Here is a 27,376-nt window from a genome sequence, read left to right on the forward strand (position 1 = left end):
TTACAAATTAAATAGTTCAGAGTCAATTTTTGATATCATATATTGCATTTTAGAGAATATGAATAAAAGAAAAGTTTGTCAATCAGAGATTTAAAAATAAAAAGGGGCAGTGGTTCCATGCCCCAAAGTGCCCGCTGTGCTCAGGTCAGCTGCACCAGTGGCTTATAGAATAGAATAGATTTTATGGGGGCATAACATAGATACAAATAAGCATGATTTAATTGTGAACACTCAAAAGAAAACTCTTAGAGATATACAGCAATACAAAACATAAAAAATATTGATAATGAGTCTAGCGGGCAAAACAGGTGATGAGTAATTTGAATTATCTTCCTTACACCAGGAAGCTATTAGGGTTGTTTCCTAGAAAGCAGGGGACATTAAAAAAAATAGAAGGGGGTGTGGGGTTATCCCTCTAACAGGGGTTTGAGGAGGAGGGGTACCAGAATAACCGGGGGATTATGCCATTATAGGCGGGGAAATTCCTCGGTTCTAAGGGACAACCCTTTATATGGCATTATATGATTGATAAAGTTTGCAAGATGTGGGAAGCTTAAAGTGGGAGGAGCAATTTAATATCAATGAAATGTTTGAACTGCTCAGATTGTGTATCAAACATATAATTAAATAAAAACGGACAAAAAGGGGGGGGGGGCAAAAAAGCATCAAAATATTCCGGGAAAAAATGCCCCTTTTGATTCGAATTTTACAGTTAGAGTGTCACATGACACCATTCACTCGTCGAACGATAAGATGTCAACAGAAACTCGTGTTTTGGCAATATTGATATTCAAACTTTTGGTGTATTGTAATGTCCAGAGTAAAATTTTGAATCCTGTAATTTTAGGTAAGGAGATGTTTTGACAAAAGAATCGAGTTGATCTCTTAATATTTAAATGTAATTGTCGTGTTATGTAATGCATTATGCGTTGTCACATGTTGCATGTTGTAAGTGGTTGAAAAATTGTGATATTGAAATTTTGATGTTCAAAAAGAAAGAAAAATATTCTTTTTTATCCAATAGACAATTGAGTAGAAAATTATTTCTACCATGTAATACATTTATCTCCAAGTCCATTGATTGCGAATTTCCTCCGTTGAATGATTCATCCTACTTAGCGACCCGTGGTTAGTGCAATACCTATAATATAAACAAACCACAATACATGCAGCTTAGTCACTGTTGAAGTCACGGATGAATTAGAATACTAGTGCTGAAATGCCTATTTATCTAAGTGTATTAAATTTTGCTGAAATGTTTACACTTTTCTAGAATTTTACATTTCACCCATGGGGGCTCGGTTTCAGGATGGTGTATTTTGTGTATAACTATGTAAAGTATAGAGGCACCCTGGAATTGCATGGAAAGTCTAGAGAGAACAGGTATGGAATGGTTTCTGACTTCTCTAGACTTTCTGTGCAATTCCGGGATGCTATATAGTTAGAAATCATCACTTCTGTTGCTTTCAGTTTCACTGGTAGGTATCGTAGACGTTTTGGTTCACTGCATGTTTCATATGGCAAATGCAAATTGGCAGACGATAGAACAGAGTTATTCAATTATTTTTGAAGCTAGATCTCACCATACACCGGTAGGAAAAGTGAAGATATTGATTAAGTATGAACCGAGGCACCCCCTGGAATCCAAGATGGCAAGTTTTGTCCTTTCTCTCTTTTTTTATGTAAAAGAAATAGAATTTTTTTTTAAAACTGCAAATTTCAGCGATTTTCAATTTTATTATAATCAATATATTTAGACAGACATAGAAAAACACACAATACACAAAATACACCATCCTGAAACAGAGCCTATATAGTTTCACCAATGGTCGATGCTCCTCTATGTGGTTCACTTGGTCTTAAGGTGAAATTGATTGTTAACAGTCATCTCAAGCTTGGCCATAAAGCAGTTCCATTTCTTTATAACCATAAGTCTTGTACTCCTAAAACACATGATGATGCAAATAGGAATGTTTTCTACTATAAATACTATATCATTATGCTTTTAAATATAATTTGGATACTGCAAAGGACATGTTGTTTTAAATAGGAGTAGCAAGATAAATGTATTTAATCAGGTGTCATACGCAAGTTATTATCAGCATAAGTCCCCTTTTTGGAATAAATATGTAAGGTTGGTACCTCTAGATAGGAGTTTAACTTGGTGGAAATTATTTGAATGCTGCATATGGTTTACAATTTGGAAGTCATTTTGAAGGTATAGAGCAGGTCTATATACCTTAATAACTGTAACTTCATCTAGACCAATCGTGCATAAATGATGCATCAGGAGAACAAATTGCAAGGGTTTTTTAATTAAATTCCCTCTGTGATATAATTTAAAATTTCATTGATGGAACATTTATTGTATAAAAATAATGAATGTTTTGTTCATACAGTAAAACATGGTTACAGCAGACACACTTATAATGAATTCACATTTAATGCAAAATGATTTTCATTCCCTGTGATTTTCAAACTTATCGACAACGTAACAGATATAATGAATTAAGTTTAAAAGGAGTCAAAATTGGTCGTCCCTGGCACTTCACCATAAGCCTATTTTCCTGTAGATGATTTTCACCTTGTTGAGACATGTAGTGATAATCTTTTTTTTTTTATAGTATTAATATACTTTAAATTTATGTGACAGTGTAGAACCATATTTTGTTACAGCATTAAATCGGAGTATTTTTTCTATTTTCAGTTCCTGGAGATGGAGGCACGCAATTCGAAGCAAAGCTGAACAAAACCACAGCCCCACATAGCTTATGTGAATTGAAAACTAATGACTACTTCAGTCTTTGGTTAAATCTGGAGGAGTTAGCTCCCATTGTTATTGACTGCTTCACAGACAACATGAAGTAATTACTTACATACCACCTTATATATGAAACATAGAACTAAATCTGTTAAGGGGAGAAAACTTCTATGTGTGGAAAATTTTTGTATGGAATCAGATTCCAAAGAATTGATCTGATTTTAGATTGAGATGTTTTATAGATATGAAATTCATTAGGGGTAAAATATATAAACAATTTATATTGAAAAATTTAGTAAATCAGGATTTCAGGTACTTCAAATGATATTCTCTGATGTTTCTCAAGTAAAGAACTTTTCGTTTTGTTTGTTCGTGTATAAAAGGGCTGAGAATGAGTGAATGTACATCTCAGTTATACACTTCCAAGTCATTTCTTTAAAAACAAAACCTGTTTTGAATTTCATTTTTAATATGTAGGTACATCATGAACATAAAGTTTCTTAAGGCATATCTAAGCTTGAAATACAATAATACAAGATTGAGTGTAAATATACATGATATATGTTATTTATGTTCAAATTAAAATTTTCACCAATTTTGAGTTTGAATAGCCTTGCGTTTCTATAGTTAAATTGACTTTAAATTTGTCTGTTATTTAAATGTGGAGTCGGTAAATATATCGGTTATTGTTTTGAGTTTTTAATATCTTTGAAATGCAATTGATTTAAATTGTGTACTTTACAGGAAAGTCCTATCTTTATGTAAAGTACATGTAATAAAACAAATAGAACGATCTTTTTAATTTTGGTTACCAGAACTTATCAAAAAATATGCCATATATGACTTTAAACCAACATTTTAGTGCATAGAATTTTTCTAGTTTTTTTAGTAATACTCTAGGTTTGAATAACAAACTTCACATTTATTTTTGAAAAGTCATGATAAAACCAAATATTCGTTAGGTGCTTTTATTTATGCATAAGCACATGATAAATGCTTTTTTTTACTTTGAGGAGGATGCTATGTTAGTGTAATGCTCTGTTAATTGATGCACATTTTATGTGCATATGAGCACATGATTTGAGATACATGTTGTAGAAATGTTATTCTCAAAACATATACATGTACCATGCTTTTAGTGAAAAAGAGACTGTTGCCTTCCATATTAGATGAGTCTGAACTGGTTTCTATTCCACATTTTAAATCTCATCTAAGAGAAAATGCTTCACTAACAGTATAAAGCTTAACTAATTTTTCATGTCTACTGATGAGTGTCTTTCATCTGGTCCCTGTATGTCAGGATCATTTCTTCTAATGTTACTGTAGCTCTATTGTTCATAACTTACATGCATAAACTAAACTTTGCACTGATACATTGTATTTTAGGTTGGTTTACAATCGTACTACCCACACAACCAGTAACACACCAGGAGTGGACATCAGGATCAGCGACTTTGGGGGGACATCGACTGTGGAGTGGCTGGACCCCTCCCATCTGTCTGTCAGTAAGTAGCAATCCACCTGTATATGCCATTGAATGGGAATAAAGGGCTGCATTTCGTGTAGTGCTTGAGATGGTAATGTTTGTCTGCACTGTTCATTTGATTATTAGTTTCTACAGTTCAATTCAGTTATGATAAACTATATATAATTTGATTGGTATTCTTTAATTTCGCTTCAATGGAAGTATCTTAAGCTTTAAAGTCGAATGAATTGTGCTTTGATGAACAATAGCATGATTATAAATTTTACAAATTTATTTTCCTGATTTTAAATCAACAGAATATAGAAATTTAACTTACAGTAAATGATTGTAGTTTTGTAGATTTAAGATAGTTCACTCCTTGAGCTGTGGGACAGGAATCAGGTCCCAAAGGGGATCTAAGTTTTTATATATAAATGCTAGGAAAATTTTTTAAGATTACCTCTCAAGAACTATGGGCTCTAAATCATCAAATATTTATGCAAGTGTATTTATATATGTATACATATACACTATAAGTTATCCAGGTTCAATCAAGGGTACCGGGATCCCTTGATTGACCTGGATTATGGATTAATTTCCTTTGTAACCAAATAAATTTGTTTGTAAATTCTTTGCGATAAAGAAACTATGCATTGTGTCAACACATTATTTACCCCCGGCTCTAGCCAGGTATATGGAAATTAACACCTGGCTTGCTAACCAATCAAATCTCATGTTACAAGAACAAATTCCAGTTTGTTCAAATCATGGCAGGGATGTGGCCACAAAATGGGTTTTCAGTTTTACTAAAAATTATTTAATGAATTTCTAAGAATCATTGTACTTTAACCAAATGATATGCTTTAGGGTTTTTAGGTTTTACAGAAGGTTAGATAAGAAAAAGAAGCACTTAATTTGGCTCAGAAAGAAAACCTGTATTGTGATTTTTAGCATTCTCTATCTATTCTGCCGCTATGCTACCAACACCTCTGTCAACACTTGTTGTACAAGATTCTTGTACAACTTTTAAATGGTGAAAATTTGAAATTAAAATCATAATTAACTTTTGTAATTATTGAAAAAGATGATAATTTATCATTTCCTTTAAATTTATCACCCATCAAAATTATTTATTTTCATAGTTTTGGGGAAAATATTTTGCGGAGTAAATATTAAAAATTTGAATAAAAAATCCTTTTGAGGGGTAATAGATTAATATAAATCCTGTTTACCAATAAGAAATATAATTTAAAATGATACTTAATACAATTTTTCAACTTTTACAAATTTTACAAGAATCTTGTATAACAAACGTTGACAGAGGTGTATGTGGGAGCTTAGCAGGAACGACAACTCTGGACAGAGAATGGATTCTTAGATGACTGTTAAGAGTCTCCTTTTTTTTTTTATCAAACAAATGCGGGAACAGTTTTGATTATAGAAATTCAGTCTACTACTCATTTTGTTTACAGCTTCGTATTTTGCACCTATTGTGGAAGCTATGGTGTCCTGGGGTTACAAAAGAGGCATATCAGTTCGAGGGGTACCTTTTGACTTCAGGAAAGCACCAAGTGAGACGTTTGTTATTTATACACTATATTAAATTTTAAATTATGTAAAATATTAAATGCCAGAGACTTAACAAAATTTACACTGCACATTGATGGAAAAGTAACATCAACACCAAAAAAAATTTGATATCTTTTGTACTCGTACATGTGAATATATCATTTACTATTAAAATGGTACATAATGTACATGTAATGGCCTTGCTCGTGAATTTTTAAATGGAAACATATATCCACATGGTTAAATTATTTGATCTGTTGACATTGTAGATAAAGTCAGTTCATAAAGCTTTAATGACCATTTGACAATGTTAATAGATGAATTTAAAGAGCTGTACCAGAAGATGAAGGCCCTGATTGAGGAGACTTACAGGATAAACAACAATACTCGTGTTATCCTCCTGGGACACAGCATGGGTAATCCCACATCTCTCTACTTCTACAACATAATGTCCCAGGCCTGGAAAGACAAGTACATCGAGGCCCATGTTAGTCTGGCCGGGGTGTGGACAGGAGCTGTCAAACCACTCAGACTGTTTGCTTCAGGTTTGTACAATTTTGATGTCTAAACTTTGCTTTTTTAGCTTTTGTCCAGTTTTTATATAGGTTTCATATGAGCTCATGCTGCAGCCTGAGGGTGGGTGGGGGGATTTGATTATATGTTTAAAAGCACTTGATCTTGAAAATTTATTTCTACTCCTAATCATCTTAAACAAGCTTAAAAATTTGATATTGAACAAAGAGTCCTCAGTAAATTGTAAATTTCATGTCACATGAGTCTTAAGTGCTGTTCCTGGTGGGAATGAGTTGGTCATATCAAGAAAACTCAAGATACTCTACTCAGGAGGCAATCAAGGTTCCAGAGTGTCTTTACTCTGTCTCTCCTCCACAATAACCATGTTAGTCAATACCTTAGATATTATCACCAAAGAACAATGAGTGTTGCTGCAGACATTTATATGATTAAATCTCTTGCCATCTTATAAGGAATAGGAATATTTGCAACATTTGTGAAGATATCATCTAGAATATTGGTATTATTTAATCAAGATTTGATTAACAATGGTTTATTCATGCAAGTGAGTACCGATGCTTTTTTTTAATTGCTGAGAGTATGCTTGAGTGCATGATTTAAGTAAAACTTAACCGTTTACAAGTTCAGCCTACATAAAAATTCATTATTCTGTTAACAATTTTGATGGGCTACTTCATAAAACGTACATGTATGTTGCAGTGATTAAGATTATGATAGTCTGCTACTGTATATTGCATATCTGCAATAAGGTTAATTTTTATTTTCACAGGTGATAGTCTAGGTGTATACATTGTTAAACCTATCAAGGTTCGTGTAGAACAACGGAGCATGCCCAGTAGTGCATGGCTGATGCCTTCGGACAAAGCCTGGGGTCCAGACGAGATTCTGGTGATGCAGCCAGAGAGGAACTACACTGTGAAGGACTACAAACAATTCTTTACTGACATCAACTTCATGGATGGATGGTACATGAGGCAGGATACTGTCAATCTGATCCGTGACCTTACACCTCCAGGGGTTAAAGTTCACTGTCTACATGGGATCAATGTTAAAACTCCAGGTAAAAAAGCAATATAAACTATATCTCTCCCTCAAGTTTATATTATTAGTTATCCAGGTCCAATCAAGGGTGTACAGGGATTTACCCCGGGTTTTATTCCATACACCCTGAGGCCGAAAGGTGTATGGAATACAACCCGGGGTAAATCCCCATACACCCTTGATTGGACCTGGATAACGAATTTATTTCCTATGTACCCAAATAAATTACTTGTAAACAGGTCTAATCAACTGTGTTTCAAGCTATCGATAAAGATTTACTACGTCCTACAATGCATCATGATGACATGTTATTTGCTTTTTATCATAGAGAAACTATGCATTGTGACGTCACGTTTTTTTCCCCCGACTCAAGTCGGGTATACAGAAATTTACACCCGACTTTTTAGCCAATCAAAGCTTGTGTTACAAGTTACATAGGAAATAAACATTTATGTCTCATGCATTGGAAGTAAGAAAAATATAAAGAAAAATGAAAGGAATATGAAAAACTTCTTCATGTAATTACAAATTATTTTAGGTACTTTGGTGTATGATAAATCAACATGGTATGATTCACAGCCGAACGTCATAAATGACAACGGAGACGGTACTGTAAATATCCGCAGTCTACGAGCATGTCTGAACTGGCAGAAACAACAGAAGCAACCAATCTTCCACAAAGAGTTCCCCAACATTGACCACATGGCCATTTTGAAGTACTCTGGAACCATACAATACCTCAAACAAATATTAGTGGGAAGTTGATGACAGTTTTCTGTTCATATTGATTAAAAGTTCACCTTTGTCAGTCTGAACCTGGTCTCAACAATATTTTATTGGACTGAATTTAAAAACCAAACTTTATTCCAGTGAAATTGTTTTCATATTCCAGTTTTGAGATTTAATTTAAAATAATTGCTGATTCTTCAATTCTGATACTTACTGAGGGTAGTTCATTAGTAAACTGCTTTGTTTATCAATTTTAGGCAAGATTTTTTTTTTTATCATATGTAACAATTCTCTAAGCTATAGCATTTGTGCCAAAAAAATTTATTTTGATATTTTATGTTTGATGATGTTTAGTGTAGGTTCCCTTGTCTTGATACATACCTCTTTGCAAATATTTAATTTCCACACAAACCTACATAAAGTGTGAAGATGGTGAATACAAGGATAGTGATTTATGATTTTATCATATCATCAATTAAACCATTGTTCATTCAAGAAGAGATTGCCTGGAACACTGAATAATTATATGGTGTGTAATGCCTTATAGATATTGAATATTGAGAGATCAGTGATATTTATCCTTCGGTTTTACAAGATGGAATATCAAGATTTGCAATAAAACCTCTCTGTCTAAGAAAAGAAAAACCTATTAAACTTCATTTTCACATATTATAAGGGAACACAGTATTTATTTAAAATCCTCTAGTAATATTGTTTAATGTGCGCTCTTTGAAGGTTATTAGAAAGAAAAAAAAAATGCATACTTTGAATTAAACTACATTACATAATATATTTGTATGAAATGTCATTCCACATTTGGTATGCTACTGAAAAAGCTGGTTTAGATAGAGTGGTCGTGACCAAATTCTGTAATATTTAGATTGTTTGATATTAATGATGCTTTATTATATACCCAACTGTTTGTCACTCAGTTTTACTGTTGAATTTATGCAATCACATGACGGTGTGATCCGACGTTCCGGATCACCACACTGTGGTTTTCTGAATCCATATCACCCCTCTCTGAAACTGATGACGTAGTACACAGATAAATGACGTTTTTATTCTCGCGCATCAAAAAGTTCCCTGACAAAATGGTTTGTTTATGATGTTTAAAAGTTATGCAATTGATCCAAAAAGTTTTCTTTTATTATATTTTGCTAGTTGTAAAGGGGGTATATAATAAATTTATCATTATAACAGTAACTTGATCCGAAGAGCCGTATCACGTCTCGTTGACAGGCGCGGATCATCAGATCAAACTCGACGCTTCGCGTCTCGTTTGATCTGATGATCTGCGCCTGTCAACTCGACGTGATACGGCTCTTCGGATCAAGTTACTGTTATAATAATATATATATATCATATTCATATAACTATTGAGATTAAACACTATCCAGAGGACTAGATCTAACAAATCATGTATTCCATTCTGTATGGTGTATTCATCACACTGTGACATGTTTGACTTTAAAACGAGGCATCTTCTATGATATTTATGATATATATATTAAACATACATTTTTTTTTTTGCTTTGAGAAAAGAACAGTATTCTATCTGAAATTACCCAGTAACATGGAATTCAGAAGAAAAAAAATTTATGCCATTTCATTGGTGTCTAAATATTATATACTTATGTCATAATGTTTTCTACATGTATCTTGTCAATATCAAACCATGGTACACGTGGTAATTAACAATATACATTGTACATATGGATGTGTCTTTACATAACATTTATGTTGATACGTGTGTGTTTTGTATACCTGGATAAATGTTGTGTGGATGATATGTGTTATTGCAGTGTACAATTATTTGTATAGTTGAACAGATCTAAATATGTGCAAAGGTAAAACATTCAAACATATTCACTGAAGATGTCCTATGTGATGCAGGACTTTTGTTGTACTAGCCTTTTTTCATGCATATCATATTCTCTGTTTTACCTTTGATAGTCAAGGCAGGTGGTGCATTAGAATGTTCTCTTCTTTAACAAATTGAAGAACTACTTTTTTTGTTATTAATTAAATTATTTATGACTCTATGGAATGTGAGATAGGTTAGACAGGAATTAATTACATGTTTTACAATATTTCTGTTAGTGTAACATTGGTTGGGAAAACTCAATCACATTTACCTTTACAAATATCAACAATTATAAAACATTGATATATAAAAGCAGCTTTTGTACGTGCACGTTATAAATCGGCTTCCAATGTACATCATGTTAGAGCTTTGTGAATAAGCCATTTTGTCTTTTCATTGCTGTATTGAGTGTCTTTTTGTTTCTACATCCATTGATGTACCCTTATCAAGTTTAGAATGGGAAGGGTTTTTTTATTACTTTGATTTTTTTGGTCATTTGTTCAATTTGAAATTGGCAATACCTATACCCTTGTTTATAGCATAATAAAATGAAGCCCACTTGTATGAGAACATTACACAATAAAATACATTCAAACATGTTCCCAACAAGTACTTAGTCTAGTACCCCAAAAAGTGTTTGCCTCACAGAAAAGAGCAAGTATGGTAATAACTGAAGAAATTCATCCTAAGCAATTTAAATGTTCCTATCAATTAGAAAAATGTCAATAATTATAACTTTTTCCAGGAGATACATTTTGTGTCGGTAAATGTATTTGAAATTTTCAAACCGGTGTTAATGGCATGTCTTATGAAATCCATGTCTCAAATCACGAGGTTGATTTGGTAATTGATAGTGGAGACATTATTTTATTTGTCTCTGTGATAGCTTTATTCATGTATAAAGATGACCATTAAAGCAGATAACATAAGCAGAATTTGTACTTTCTTTAGTAGCCAAATCCAGGTAATTCGAATTTGAATGAATCCGTTATGGGTGATGTATCTCATCAAGGAAAACCTCAGATCTTTCTTACGAAATGGTGTGGTAGAATGTAATGGCGAAAATTAAGGTATGTTAACAGTACACGGAATAAATGTATCTGTTTGTCTCTTGCAAATAAAAAGTGATGTAGAATGCTGTGAATGTACCTATCTGAGGAAATGTACTTAGAAGACGGTGGAAAAAGAGACAAAGTCGAACACAGTAACACAACTTGTTTAGTAGGTCACCATCAGATACTTTTTAGTTCACCTGAGCTGAAAGCTTAAGTGAGCTTTTCTGATCACATTTTGTCTGTCTTCCATCCATCTGTCCCTCTGTAAACTTTTTACATTTTCAACTTTTTCTCTACAACAACTGGGACAATATTAACCAAACTTGCCTCAAAACATTCTTGGGTGAAGGGGATTCAAGTTTGTTCAAATGAAGGGCCACATTTTCTTTAAAGGGGAGATAACTAGGAATAAGTGAAAGTTTGCTGGTATATTTTAAAAATCTTTTAAAAGAACCACCAAGCCAAAAAAAGTTGAAACTTATGTGAAACTTTCTTTACATAGTGTAGATTCAAGTTTGTTCAAATCATGACCCCTGGGTGTTGGGTGGGGCCACAATGTGGGATCAAATTTTTACATAGGAATATATATGAAAAAAATCTTCAAAAATCTCAAGAACAGCGAAGGCATGATTGGTCATATTGATACGGAAGCATCCTCAGGCAGGGCAGATTCAAGTTTGTTCAAATCATGCCCTCCATGGGTAGGGAGAGGCCACTATGGGCAATCAAATTTTTACATAGAAAGACATGGGAAAAAATCTTTTATAATCTTCTTTTCAAGAACAACAAAGCCATAATTAGTTATATATATATGGAAGCATCCTCAGGTAGTGTAGGGAAGCATCCTCAGGTGGTGTAGATTTAATTTTTTTCAAATCATGACCCCCAGGGATAGGGAGAGGCCGCACCGGGCGATTAAAGTTATTCCTAGGAATATATAAGAAAAATCGCTAAAAATCTTTTTAAGAACATCAAAGCCATGATTAGTCATATTATAAGAAGCATCCTCAGATAGTGTAGATTCAAGAGTGTTCTTATTCATGCCCCAACTTTTATATTTTAACTTTTCAATGCTGAAATGATTTCTATTTTTTCCTAGCCATAGTGCTCGTGTGAGCGACGTGGCCCATGGGTCTTTTGTTTAACCAAACCAAAGTCTTGGACTTGCATTTACAGCATTGGTCAAATATGCTGTCAGAGCTTCATATGAATTATGAAAATGGGATGACAGGGGATGACCTTATCCTCCGACTGTAAGTGGGATACTGTAGGTCTTATCAAGGGGGTGGAGGGGACCTGTCCTTTTTTCTGAAAGTAAATTTTTAGCTTTGGCAAATTGCTATACATGAAAATTCAATTCAATTCACTTTATTGACAATTACCATGTCGGCATACAGTCATGACGTAAAACGAATTAACAAGAATAATACATACATATACAAAATGACAAATGTGAGTTGAACAAAATAATGTAGAGTATATTCACATATTTCTAAGTATTCATTGCTGACTTTCTTTTCTGGTGTCAAAGCACTTTTTCAAAAAACAACATATCCTTCTAGCAGTTGTAATATTTGTAGGATTGACAATTTTTCTAATGGGATTATCACTAGTATATGTGTTTACATTGAATATATCAGTATAATTGCATCTAAATTGGTCATACTTTGAACAGTATAGAACAAAATGTTTTTCATCTTCAATAAATAATTTACATGAATAGCATAAACGTTTTTCTCTAGGAATAGGGGGTTTACAGTATCTGCCCGTTTCAATATACAATGGATGGGCACTGATCCTTAATTTTGTTAATACAGATCTAAAACTTTTCTTTAAAGGCAGCTTTAAATAACTTTGCAATTTGTATTCATTTTGAATTACAATTTTACTATAAAAAGCTAACTTTCCAGAGTTTGATTTGCTTATATTTTTCAGTTGTTCATGTATCTTGTTTTGGTAATGCTCTTGTAATTTGTTTTTCAAGGTTGTGTGAGAAATATCCAAAGAAGTGATATTTAATTTTTGTAGTAATGAAGACAGTTTTCTTTGCCAAGATATTCTAGATACAAGTTTTTTGTCTTCTTTAAATGCAGAAATCACTAAATAATTATTATAATCATGTTTGTTTTCCATTTCCTTAAGTCTCTTAAAATATTTAAACATATATTCATAACATAAATAGTACAAAGGAAAACGACCCAATTCACATAAAACAGCAAGATTTGATGCCTTTCTATGTACCCCTAGTATGTCTTTAAATATTAAGTGTTGTGTTTTTTCAAAAGGAAATTGGTCTGAAGACATTAAATCACATTTGAAGTCAGTTATCCATACTTCAGATCCATATGTAATAATTGGTATTATCATTGACTGGTATAATTTTAACATAATTTCAGCTGAAAAATTAATGTTTGCAGGAAAATTTGATTTAATAGCATAATATGCTTTCCTAGCACGTTCTGATAGTTGTTCAGCTGCAAATTTCATTTTTCCATCAGATCTGAACACAACACCCAAATATTTATATTCATTCATTATGTTAATCATTTGGTGATTGTAATAAAATCTAAATGATGTTTCATCATCTGTTTTTCTTGAAAAAATCATAACATCTGTTTTATCCATATTAACACACAATTTCCAGTCTGAACAATATTTTCCTAAAACATCTATACAGTTTTGTGGACCAACTTCTGATTCTGATACAAGGACCAGATCATCAGCAAAAAACATATGATTTATTGGCATAGTATCTAGATATGCAGGATTTGTGCTTACATTTTTAAGATAATTCACAAAATCATCAACAAAGATATTGAAAAGTGTTGGACTTAAATTATCACCTTGTTTGACTCCTCTATTAGCTTTAAATTTTTCACTCATTTGATTGTCCTTTTTACAAGAATAGTATGTATTTGTATACATGTCTGTCAAAAGTTTGAGAAAGTTACCACCAATACCCTTTTTATTCAATTTGTATAAAAGTGCAGATCTCCACACAGTATCAAATGCTTTTGAAAAATCTACAAAGCACACATATAAATTCTGTTTCTTTGTATAAAGATATTTGTTTACAAGTGTTTTTAGTACAAATATATTGTCAGTGGTCCTATGACCTTTTCTAAATCCAGATTGATATTGACTTAGTAGGTTATTTGACTCAAGATAATTATCTAAGCGTTTCTGTAGAAGGCCTGTAAAAAGTTTTCCTAAACAACTTGTAACACTGAGACCCCTATAATTGTTTGTATTATTAGGATCACCATTTTTGTATAATGATGTTATAAGTGAAAGGTTCCATTCTTTGGGCATTTTTCCATTTTTAAGTAGAATATTAAACAGTTTTGTAAGGACAGGTAAAAGGGTAGTATTGTTTGTTTTAATAAACTCATTTAAAATTAAGTCAGGCCCAGCACTTTTACCATTTTTCAGCTTTAAAATGCTTTGTTCTATTTCATCTTGAGTAAACAAAAAGTCTAATGGATTTGGTTCAGTATTTAGTTCAGTGTACTTGTACGTATTTCAAGCTCTCTTCATCAGTATATTGAATGTTCAGTAAGGATTTGTAGTGGTCAACGAATTCTGAAATTCCAATTGTTTCTGCATTAGTTTTCTTTGATTTATTTTCTTTTATCTTATTCCAAAATTTACTGGAGTTTTGTGGCGAAAGTGTGTTAATTTGTTCTGCAATACTATTGTAAAAATTAGATTTAAGACTTTTTCTTAGTTTATTATAATCTTTTCTACATTTTGCAAAGGCATGTTTTAGTTCACAGTTGTTTGGATATTTGTGTACTTTCTTCCCTAAATTTCTAACTTCTTTTCGTAGGAGTAAGCAATCTGTAGTCATCCATTTTGGTCTTTGTTTATTTTTTCGTTGTGATTTTGTAAATTTTGCAGGTTTAAATGGAACACTTTTATTAGCTGCATTAATTATAATACTTGATAGTTTATAAACGAGATCATTTGAATCATATGTGTTATCATCATATATTTGGTCAAGTAAATTATCCAACATTAGTATTTGATTTTTAGTTTCTTCCTCATTAATAGCTTCTGCATATTGGTTTTTACAAGTGCTTGACCAGAGATATTTCCCCTTCAAAGAGTGCATTTTATATTTTTCATTGCAAAACACATTTGTGTTCATATTAATACTTGCAGTTATAAGGCAATGATCTGATATTTCTGTAGGAGGTAATACATTAAAATGTTCAATTTTATGATACAACTGACTTGATGCCAACATATAGTCAACAGTGCTTGAACCATTAGAATTAAAAAATGTAAAATAGCCAAGTGAGTCACCAAGAAATCTTCCATTCAGGATGGATAATCTATATGTTTTGCAAATATCTGTAATTAGGTGTCCATGTAAATTTGATGTCTTATCAAGTTGGTTTCTGTTCACTGAAATGTCAGGTTCATATATGTATTCTGGTAGAGGGCAATCCAAAAATGTATCATTCAGTGTGTCATGTTGTATAAAATCTTGCAGCCCTCCTGTACGAGCATTAAAATCTCCACAAACAAAAATTTCTCCTTTGCTTCTATAGTTTGCAATTTCATTTTCTAAATTAGAAAATATTTCTTCCGATTTTGCCTTACTTACGTATGGTTTTATATAACAGAAGCAAAAATAATATGAATCAATATTCTGTTGTGATTTTGTATTTCGAGTGTTAATTTCAAGCCAAATGCTATTTTCACTTTGAAATACTTTTTTGAAGTGTTTGTATATTGTAGGTTTAATATATACATGTAATCCACCTGATGGTCTACCCCTTTTCTTTGTCTTTTTTGAGTTCAATACAAATGGTGGAGAAAATCCTGGAAGATTTCTTGTTGAATCCTTCAGCATTGTTTCAGCTAAACAAACAATATCATATTTTGTACAAAAGTTTCTTAAAAGATCATCATTTAACTTTTCATCACTGAGACCATGTACATTCCAGTATGCTATATTTAGCGATGACATTTCAAAATTATAAGAAAAATCAAGCTAACATTCTGACAGTGACATAAAAATATAAATGGCAGATACATATATCAAGTTTAGAACAACCATTTAAAACACAACCAGGTATATATTGACTACTCTTACTTCAGTTTTACAACACACAACCTGAGGAAAAGAGAAATAATAATAACAAGAGAGTATTATGACTTAGATAATGACTAGATTGAATGATTGGTATCATGCTGGTCTTCCATGTATCTACAAAAATTTCAACATCTGTTCTAGAAGTTCTCTCATTTGAGACTCCTTCGTTATTGGCTCTTGAACATTTTGGTTCCCCTGTGTTTTTTGTGGTTGATTTCGTTCAAGATGTTTATTCTGGTGCTTTCGTTCACTTGTGTTTTGGTGGTTCTTGAAATTATATTGTCTCCATTCTCCGCTTGTTTGCCATTGATCAATGCGGCGATGCTGTTTCCTTTGGTAATATTGTCTTTGATCATTTTGGTAATGTTCCCTTTTGTGATGCAGATGATTTTGTGATTCATGTTTTTGATATTGGTCATATGGTTTCATTCCTAGATGTGGATTCAGATGTTGCTTTATCATAATGACAAGATTTTTCCTTCCTATGTTACTAAAGTGCACTCCATCCCTTGTGTAATTTTGAGGATTTTCTGATGATATTTTGTTCATTTTGATGAAGTTTACACCATTTTCCTCACATAATTTCTGTAGTTCTCTGTTGGTCTCTGTAACTTTTTGGTTGTATGTACTGTCTCCATATCTTTCAAATATGGGTAGAATGTGAAGGACACAATTTGTTGGATTTTTAGTTATCATTTCTTTAAATCTGAGTGAGACATCTTCTGGGTTTTCGTTGGACAGGTCGTTACACCCAACTCCTATGATTAAGTGTTTTGGAAATGTTATACTCTGAATATGTTCCATTGCTCCCTTGATGTTCTCTTTTCCTGCACCCAGTACTGTTATTCTTAAATCTTTGTTCTTGTACATCCATTTTGGATCTAACCATTTTCCATGTGAAAATATTAAGACTACGAGAAATACTAGTAGTTATTTCACCCCATAAACTTTGAAGGGGAAACATTTAAACAGAAGTATACTAATCAAAACTTCCTTAACAATCAAATTACGTTCAACAATTTATGATTTCAATATTGTATTGTTTAGAGGCGGATTATGTGCTCGTATTTATTTTTCAATTTCTGATAAAACAGAAACTCTTTCCAAATCTTGAAAGGGCGGGGTGGTACCGGTTTTGCATTATAAAGAGGTTGTCAATCTCTCTTTTTTAAGAACCTGATAACGACTTAACTCAAAAGCATCTCCCTTTTCTTGTTCCTACTGCCAGATATATAAAAGAAAGTTTGAATAATATACACGAACATTGTTCAGTTACTATTGTGTAATGAAAAATGACCTTGCGTTGTAGTGGAGCGAAAATGTTTCACCGAATCATAGCCCGCCCTTTTCCGAGAATATTATTTGCTGTTTATTTAGTATGAAAAACTTTCAATGACAGCCCCCAACACACTTTTTGTAGTATGATCTAATCCTCCTACGGTAATAATTAACCCCCCCCCCCCCCCCGAATAGTCTTTTTCGAGTTAGGGAATTTTTCTTTTTAACATCTTTCTTTTCTCCTTCTTTTTGTTTTCTTTCATTTTTTTTTTTGCATCTCATTATTTTCAGGTATGTTGTCAATTAACCCCCTTCCCCATAATAAACGATGCTACTTGCCTGCCAGTGTCGGATTAGGACACCCCCCAAAATTAAGAAAGGCTTGGTAATTATATATGCCATATTAAATTCATATATTACATACTAGTATATTAGTTTCTGTTGTCATTTATGATTTAATTTTTTTTAATAAAGTTTGCCAATCGAAAATCCTTATACCGCCCTGGCACATATATACTCCCACAACATATGCCCAATAGGCTGTTGGTGGGCGAGGGGCTTGAGCAGACCTAGTTCTACACTTGACAAGGAAATCAAATTCCCAGCACCCATACTTGGAACAATTAAGTAATAAATAAAATAAATTCCGGCAATAATATTTCCTCTTTGATATGATTATCGAAATGGTCAGAATGTCGAAAGAAGGTTGTATTTTGTCAACTCTAACAATAGTGTTTTTGTTTCACTGTGATGTTTATTGCAGAATTTTGCATCCAGTAATTTTAGGTAAGTAAGATGAAGTGATAATTCAATTTTCTTTTTAAAAAGTATCTAACATAGTGCTTATATGTTATAATTGCATGTTGTACACTGTTGTCAAGCTACATCTCCATTGAAATGTTTTATTGGGAGTGGAGTACACATACAGTGGGATAAAGCAGGTCCAACCCAGTATTTGATAGGAAAAACAGCAAAGGAGGAAAAAATTGGGATATTTTTTAGGCCTAGTGTTTAAAAAGAGATTGGAGCAATTATAAATCTCATCTCCCAAAGAATGAGGTCTTGATCTTAATTAACAGTGTTTGTGAGAGAAAGTCCGAGAGGAATTAAAATGACAGTTCAGCCACTACTGTCTATATCTGTGTGTGTGTCTAAAAGGTGGAATGGGGGGGGGGGGGTTAGTTACTTGTTTATCTCCACAGAAGTAATTCCTGTCCGTATCACACTGTTCTTAACTGCAAACAGTCCTCAAAACTTTCACGATATGTATTTTCTGTCCCCCGCTTTCACTGAAAGTGGTGAATATTAATTTGGATCTGTCTGTCCGCCCGTCTGTCTGTCGTTCTGTCTGTGTGTAACACTTTCATTCCCAGACATCTCACGAAGCCTTTGAGCTTTTGTAATGAAAACTCGCTATAGCCTTAAGAAGACCTCTGTTGATTTTGAGGTCAGAGGTCAAGGTCATGAATTCATTAAATTCTGTTTGTGAGTAACACTATCGTCTCCTGGCGATATCTTTAATAGCTTTAAGCTTTTGCAATGAATTTTATACCACAACTCTCTATGGCCTAAAGAAGACCCCTATTGTTTTTGTGATTAAAAGATCAGAGATCAAGGTCATAAATTGATTCATTCTGTTTGTGTGTAGCACTTTCGTTTCCCATTGATATCTTTTAAAATTCTTTGAGCTTTTGCAATGAAATTTTTTATCACAACTCTTTACGGCCTTAGAAAAACCTAATGATTTTGAGGTCAAAAAGTCAAAGGTCAAGGTAAAAAATTCATACATTTCAATAACAGTTCCCAGATGAAAACTTTAGTTATATTTGAGCAACTCCCTATCATATACAGGTAACCCTATCGATTTTCAGGTCAAAAGGTCAGGTCAAGGTCATAAAGTCATACATTCTCTTTGTGTATAACACTCTCGTTTCCGGACGATACCGGTATCTTAAGAGGTCTTTGAGCTTTTCCAGTGAAAACATATATCACAACTCTTATGGCATGAAAAGACCCCTATTGATTTTTAGGTCAAAAGGTCAAGGATAATAAATTCATACATTGCAAATAGCATTTTCCAGATGATAATTTTAGTTTTCTTTGAGCTTTCTTCAATTAAATTTTATATCAAAACTCCCTATGGCCTAAAGAAGAACCCTATTGATTTTGAGGTCAAAAGGTCGGAGGTGATGGTCATAAATTCATATATTCTGTCTGTGTAACACTTTATTTCAAAACTATATCTTAAAAAGCCTTTGAGATTTTGGAATGAAATTTTATATCAAAACTGCCCATGACCTTATAAAAAAAACCACACTGATTTTGAGAAATAAAGGTCAAGGTCAGAAATATATATTGCATATATAATTTTCAGATAATAAATTTAGTTTTTCGGTAAGCTTTTGCATTGAAGCTGATATGTCGGTCATGAATTTCTTTAAAAAGAATCCTATTGACTCAAAGGCCGAAAGCTGATCATGAAAGGTCGAGGTTGATCTTTTTTATTTCTACGTCTGCAATTTTTTCAGTTCTTCCATCATCTTTTTTCCATAAGCGGGGGGACACAGATTCCCTGAATTAGCTTTATTTAATTTTGTGTTTTCTTATTTTGTTGATTCTTTTGTTTTAGTTCCCGGAGATGGGGGTACACAGTTTGAAGCTAAGCTGAACAAAACTTCGGGTCCACATTTTTTTTGTGTCAGGAAAACTAAAGACTACTTTGGTCTCTGGTTGAACCTGAAGAATTTTTTGCCATGGAAAATTGACTGCTTCTTGGACAACATGAAGTATGACTTTTAACTTCATAGCATTTTGTTTGTACGAGTATAACACCCTTTTCTGTGTATAAAGTAAATGAAACAAAAGAACTTTTCTATTAGTAAAGGAAGCGATTGGCAATCTGATATTATTTCCCGAATATTTAAAAAAGAACATAGATTAAATGGACATTGGCCATATTTTAAAATGATCATTCAAATTATGGATACATTGAATACCCGGATAGTTCTTTCCTAGTGTAATCTATATCATAAAGTACCTCATCGTGAGGCATCAGGGGTTTTCATCATTTTTTTCATGTTCTAATTATATCATATACAATAACTATTCTCTAAAATACTATTGACTGTGAGTAACCTAATACCTTTTATTTTGAAGTACTAGTATTTCATATTTACATGTACACTGTAGCATTATTTTCCAGTGTAATAGCGAGAGCAGACAAAACCATTAAAATATTCTTTAGGCAGACAATGACTCTCACAAATTTTTCTCGCTATGCATACCCTGTTGTAGGTTGGTTTACAACCGTACCACCCACAAAACCAGCAACACACCAGGGGTAGACATCAGGATCAGCGACTTTGGGGGGACATCGACTGTGGAGTGGTTAGACCCTTCAAAAAATTTTTTTAGTAAGAGCATTTTCCGTATTAAAATTTATCCTATTATTAAAATATTCATGTTCAAGGAAATTATATTCAAGTGTTAAAAAAAATAAATTTGAAAATGTATTTAGTTTCATCCACTGACATGACAAGGATAATGTGTGAACCTGTACGCTGAGAGATACAAGTGCTTTTTCATATTTATTGATCATCATGATATTTTCCTTGCTGAGATAGAATCAATGCTCCTTTAAGTATTCTCCTAGTGCCATATGACACTGAACGCAAAGATTTGCCAATTGATTTTCTGTCTATCCCTTCCTTATCGTTCTACTATATTCCTTATTCTTTATTGGTTCAATTTTTCTAGTTGGTTTGTGTCTACTTTTCCCTCCCTATTGTATTAATGTTTTATTTGAAGAGGTTGGGTCCTGCTTTCAAAAGTCTTAGAAATTTTTGGTCAAGTATATTTTTAGTATCTACAAACGTAGCTTAGTTGAAAAACAAAACAAAAAATGGGGGTCAATATGTTTCATTTTAGTGCTACGGTACATCTAATATGACCTTTTTGCATTGAAATTGTGTCTTAAACATAAATCACTTCTTCGAAGTTTTTCCTCCAATATTTTTTATCCAAATAAGTCATGGGACCAAATATACTCTTAATCTATCTTGAAAAGACACATTAATAAGAGGCCCATGGGCCACATTGCTCACCTAAGCACATTGGCTAGGAAAAAAGCACAAATTAGTTCAGTATTGAAAAGCTTACATGGGGGGGGGGGGGGGCTTGAATTTTAAACTATACCTGAGGATGCTTCCATATCAATATAACAAATGGCTTTGCTGTTCTTGAGAAAAGGATTTTTAAAGATTTTTTTTCCTTTATATTCCTATGTAAAAATCTGATCCCCCATCGCAGCTAGGTAAGGACTCCCATATATACGTCAGTCTATGCAGAGGTTCGGGAGGGCTATTATGACGTCACGTTAAAAACAATACAAATGAATCTCGATGAATAAATACTATATGTTCTTTTTAAAACACACTAAATACTTTTGTTTCTCATAAATGTTATAAAGATACATGGATGTGCAACTTATCTTGCCATAATACCACTTAGCGTATGCAGAATGAAAGCCAGCTTGATCTCGCCGTACTTACTGAGATGACGTCATTTCTTAGTTTGACACGCAGTTTCTCTGTATTTGAGGCGTGGATCAAGCTTTTATCGTAGCTTGTAAAAATAAAAATAAATACGAAACATGCGTAGTCAGACAAAAAGAGACATATTCTGAAATATATTCATCCACATTTTATTGTCAAACTAAATTGATAATGTGTAGACTTTAGATATAGCCGTAGGGAGCACATTTGTACAGTAACGTGCTAGAATGAGGGGTCCAGCCACTCGAAAATATCAAAAGTTCAACGATATCCGCTTCACTATAAATTCTGAATTTTTAAACACATGTAGCTATTATTCCTACTATTCTGAAAAGTGCTGGGAGCTGATTGTACATTGTTTATTTATTCCGTAATCTAACATTATTTCAATGCGCAATACAGTTTTGTTTAGAGTTTATAGAAAGACGGCTAAATTCTAAACAATTCTCGAGCATGAGGAAATTGCTCCCAGCACTTTTCGGGTTAAGGAATTGGTCTCAAAGAAAACAAAATAAATTTTATAGCGGAAAGATGCCCGTATATCGTTGAACTTTTACGATCTTTGTAGTAGTACATATATGGTCCAATTTTAAATCTGTCACGTGACAAACAGCTGATGTAAGCGATGTCACTTTGGCCGAACTCAGCAGAGACCCGATATATACAAATGCAATCACCACAATTCGCATTTATCAAAACTACTGCTGTTTGATAAATATTAAAATTTTATTCATTTTCCCTGAATATATAAAGGCGTATATTTCATGGGCGTCCTTAACCTAGCTGCGATTGTGGCCCCTCCCAATCCCCCGAGGGTCATCATTTGAACAAACTTGAATCTACACTATGTAAAGAAGGTTTCTTATAAGTTTCAACTTTTTTTGGCCTATAGTGGTTCTTAAGGAAGCTCTAAACACTGCTCGTCGAGGAATACTAATTTCAGGGTAGTTTTAAGCAGTGATCTGTCCTTAGATGCAAGATAGAATAAACTGGATTCTACAATGACAGACACAATATATACAAGATGAAAGTATTATTAACATTATACTAGACTAAGATAAAGTAATTGTATAAACTATTTGCATGTATCTTCCCAATGTAAGTACACAGCAAAAATTTCTGTTCACCAAGACGTCATTGTATTTGGATTTTTTTCTGGGGAAATATGATAGGTAACTTATGTTGAAAATGAACTAGATAAACTCAATATGTACACCTTTATATGACATATTTTCCCTCAAGTTAAAAAAATATTTTTTGTTAGTGTTTATTGCTTCCTTAAGAAGAAGATTTTTAAAACATTTCACCAAATTTTCATATTTCTGAATTATCTCCCCTTGAATGGGGGCGTGGCTCTTCATTTGAACAAAGTTGAATCCCCTTTACCCAAGGATGCTTTGTGGCAAGTTTGGTTGGAATTAGCCCAGCGGTTCTGGAGAAGAAGTTGAAAATGTGAAAAGTTTACAGACGGACAGACAGACGGAATACAGACAAAATGTGATCAGAAAAGCTCACTTGAGCTAAAAATTTTGACAAGGAAAAGGTTTCAAATTACGTCGAATAATCAATTATTTGACCTTTCTGCACTCTCAACATGTCATTTTTCTGGCATTAAAATTTAACAAGCAAGAAAAATCATTTTTTAAAGCAGAATGATAAAAGTTATCTTATATATTCAGAAAAGAAAATCAGAAGTGGGGGTCTATGATGTAAATTTTTAGATATTACTGAAATAGTGTGAATTTTGAGTTAAAATTGGTCCTATATATCTCTGACTAAAAAAACATTTTCGTAAAGGAATTTTCACTCTATACCTAAGTATCATCAATATGTCAGCTGTTTTTATTATTGTCAATTAAAGTGGGGCATGTGAATTTCCTACATGCACTACATTTCAGCCTGTTGTCCTTCACCTTTTCATTGTGGACCGAATCAATCTTTTTTTGCTCGCCATCTAGTGTCAATTCAGTTAATGACTGTTGGTTTAGCATCGGTGATCGTTCGTTTAGCAACGGAGTCTAGCTGTTGACTTTGCAAGTGATCAGTTGATTTTATTTTAAGCTGTTTGTTTTGTATATACGTACTTTTTTACGAAATTGTTCGTTTTGCATAAACGTCTTTTATACCTCTTCCGCCGCCCATAGAAGCCCCTATCACCTTCTCTTTTTGTATTTTTTCTTAATTCCATCGAGTCCGTGATAATGAGGTTTGATGTTCAGTACTTTTACAGTAATAAAAATCAAATCAATTAAAGAAAAGAAAAAAAAAATTTGTGGATGTATTAAGTATTTTAATGATGCATGGTAATTATCCTTTTTTCAGCGTTTTATTTTTATTACATCGTGAAAGCAATGGTTTCTTGGGGTTACAAGAGAGGAGTGTCAGTTCGAGGGGTCCCTTTTGACTTCAGAAAAGCCCCAAGTAAGACTCCAGTTGTTTCTCAAAATTTGTTTTCCGGTTAGCTTTTCTCAAATGATATAATACGGTAATTACGGTAATAATATAATATGGAGTTTAACAATGTTTATAGATGAATTTAAAGAGTTGTACCAGAAGATGAAGGTCCTGATTGAGGAGACATACAGGATAAACAACAATACCCGTGTTATCCTCCTGGGGCACAGCATGGGTAATCCCACATCTCTTTACTTCTACAACATAATGTCCCAGGCCTGGAAAGACAAGTACATCGAGGCCCATGTTAGTCTGGCCGGGGTGTGGACAGGAGCGGTCAAACCACTCAAACTGTTTGCTTCAGGTACGTGCAATGTCAGAGATTGTAGAGGTCCTATTGGACACAAAGTTTATGATAATCCGGGGGTCATGACCTTTACTCCTTTCAATCCTTTGTTATAGGTTTGAAAGAGATTAGCTCTCGAAAATGATCAAAACAGGAAATTTATGCTCCAGCCTTGGAGTACAAGGACTGTAGAAACGATAACTGTAAGGGTCACTCTAAACGTCATTGTGTACTGTAACAGGATTTGGTTTTACCGTCGTTCTTAGGTACCTCTCACGGCACCAATGTAACCAAATTTCGTTACACGATACCTATGTAATTAGGAAATTACACTATACCAGTGTAACGAAAATTATCGTATGGAAATACCTCTTTTATTCTCACATTAACTCCTTTAGTGACACACACTTTCTTTATCAATGATAGTACTTCGCGTTTTATTCCAGTTGAACATAACATTTGATTTTTTTCTATACTCGACCAAAACTAGATTGCAATTGGGTTCATCTGGGCCTGACCTTCCAGTGGAACATAAATTTATATTTTATTTTCTACACTGGACAAAAATTATGGAATTCGGATAGAGCCACATACTTCACTATCGCATAATCGAAGTTTGGGTCGATAGTACGATGACGCAATAATACGACGATGGTGCGATATCGCGATGAAGATGAAGCAATGACGCGAAGGTGCAATAGCGATGGTGCAATGACGATGGCGCGATAGTACGATGACGATGAAGCAATGTTAGCTATCGCTCCATCGTGATATCGCACCTTCGTCATTGCATTGTCGCGCCATCGTCATCGTCCCATCACATTATCGTGCCATCGACCCTTTAGTCGATGCTCGATGGTGCGATAGTGAACTACATGGCCCTATCCGGATTCCATAAAAAATAGATTGAGACTTCAAACAAAGCTGTGTTCACTTGCACTTGGCGTTCCAGGTGAATGTAACATTGATTTTTTTCTACTCTGGGCCAAATATATGTTGGAAACTTCAAATTAATACAATTGGTTGTTGTTTTTATAAATTTTTTTGTTGGTTATCCAACGGTACTCATCTTGTAACTTAATAATCGTACTGACCCCAGAACAGCAATAATTGTAAAATCTTTACAGGTGATAGGCTGGGTGTTATCATTGTAAAGCCAACCAGGGTTCGCGCAGAACAACGGAGCATGCCTAGTAGTGCATGGCTGATGCCTTCTGACAAAGCCTGGGGTCCAGACGAGATTCTGGTGATGCAGCCAGAGAGGAACTACACTGTGAAGGACTACAAACAATTCTTTACTGTCATCAACTTCATGGATGGATGGTACATGAGGCAGGATACGGACAATCTTATCCGTGACCTCAAACCCCCAAGGGTCAAAGTTCATTGTCTACATGGGGTCAATGTTAAAACTCCAGGTCGGTAATTTCAAATGGGAGCTGTATCTTTCTTAAAATACGTGTTTATGACGCACATATCGATCTTAAACATTAGAATATCAGAAAATATGGAAAAAATGTTATCTCTTTGAAGTGATAATTAAAAACTTGTTAGGTAATCAAGGCAAGAGGAAAGTCGATAATTATTTGTGATACGGCACTTAAATATAAATTATATGCAATTAGTGGATGAGTATACACTTCATTTGAAAGTAATGATGATACAATACTTTATAAGGTACTTTGGTGTATGATAAACCAATATGGTACAACTCACAACCTCGTGTTAAATATGACGACGGAGACGGTACTGTAAACATCCGCAGTCTACGAGCATGTCTGAACTGGCAGAAACAACAGAAACAACCGGTCTTCCACAAAGAGTTCCCCAACATTGACCACTTGACAATTTTAAAATATTCTGGAACCATAAAATACCTTAAGCAAATATTAGTGGGAAGTTAATTCTGTCAATCTTGTTCAAAACTCTTTTTTGTGAAACCTGGCCACAACAAACTATATATATATCCTCAATCTTTGTCACTACAAGTAAATTGTTTTTAAAGTTTTTTTTTCGCCTTGCCTGTTTGAATTGTGCTGCATTTTATCGTAGATGTCAGAGGTAAAACTTGTTGATGGTTTTGTTTAGATAATTATTTTTTTGATTCAGTTTTTTTCTTCTTATTTACTTTTTATTTTTTGTCCTGTTTAATACTTTGCCGGACCAAGCATTTGTCCCAAAATTTCCCCTTTACTATTTTGTTTAAGGAAAGAAGAAAAATAGCTAGCCTTGATATGTTTGCTGGTGCATGTATACCTTTTAACAAACAGACGAATGCAGTTCTTTAACTCCTCAATTTTACACTGTATCTAGAATAAAGTAGAGAAGATTTAGCAATATACACCTTCGATGCAAATGGCAAAATACACCTCCAATTTTTTTTTTTAGCAAAATGCACCTCTAATGCAAATAACAACATTCAAAACCGCTGCAATTAGCAAAATACATCATAAACCGATGCAAATAGCAAAATAAACCTCCTATTCAAACAGCAAAATAAACCATCGATGTAAATAGCAAAATAAACCACCGATGTAAATAGCAAAATAAACCACCGATCGATGCAAATAACACAATGAACCACCGATGCAAATAGCAAAGTAAACCTCCAATGCAAAACACTGACGATGTAAATTGCCAAATGCCCCTACAATGCAAATGCATCACCGAATGCAAATAG

At 33.5% G+C, this 27,376-nt stretch overlaps 1 protein-coding gene across 2 annotated transcripts; it reads left to right on the forward strand.

Annotated features, from left to right (window-relative positions):
- The first annotated feature begins 728 nt into the window (after window positions 1–728).
- Window positions 729–26,623, forward strand: LOC133197703 (phospholipase A2 group XV-like). 2 transcript variants are annotated; one of them, XM_061333862.1, is made up of 7 exons: window positions 729–847; window positions 2,708–2,864; window positions 4,148–4,266; window positions 5,699–5,797; window positions 6,113–6,340; window positions 7,099–7,389; window positions 26,374–26,623. In XM_061333862.1, exons 1-7 carry the CDS (start codon window positions 754–756, stop codon window positions 26,598–26,600), a joined length of 1,215 nt encoding a protein of 404 aa, XP_061189846.1. In that variant the 5' UTR covers window positions 729–753; the 3' UTR covers window positions 26,601–26,623. The 2 variants fall into 2 exon arrangements, with proteins under 2 accessions (XP_061189846.1, XP_061189845.1); XM_061333861.1 differs by lacking the exon at window positions 26,374–26,623 and adding an exon at window positions 7,909–10,895.
- Window positions 26,624–27,376: the final 753 nt, after the last annotated feature.

The sequence above is a fragment of the Saccostrea echinata genome, unplaced genomic scaffold (assembly GCF_033153115.1).
Source record: "Saccostrea echinata isolate AGI-Se365-2 ecotype Australia unplaced genomic scaffold, CSIRO_AGI_Sech_v1 ptg000030l, whole genome shotgun sequence".
NCBI classification, from domain to species: Eukaryota; Metazoa; Mollusca; class Bivalvia; order Ostreida; family Ostreidae; genus Saccostrea; species Saccostrea echinata.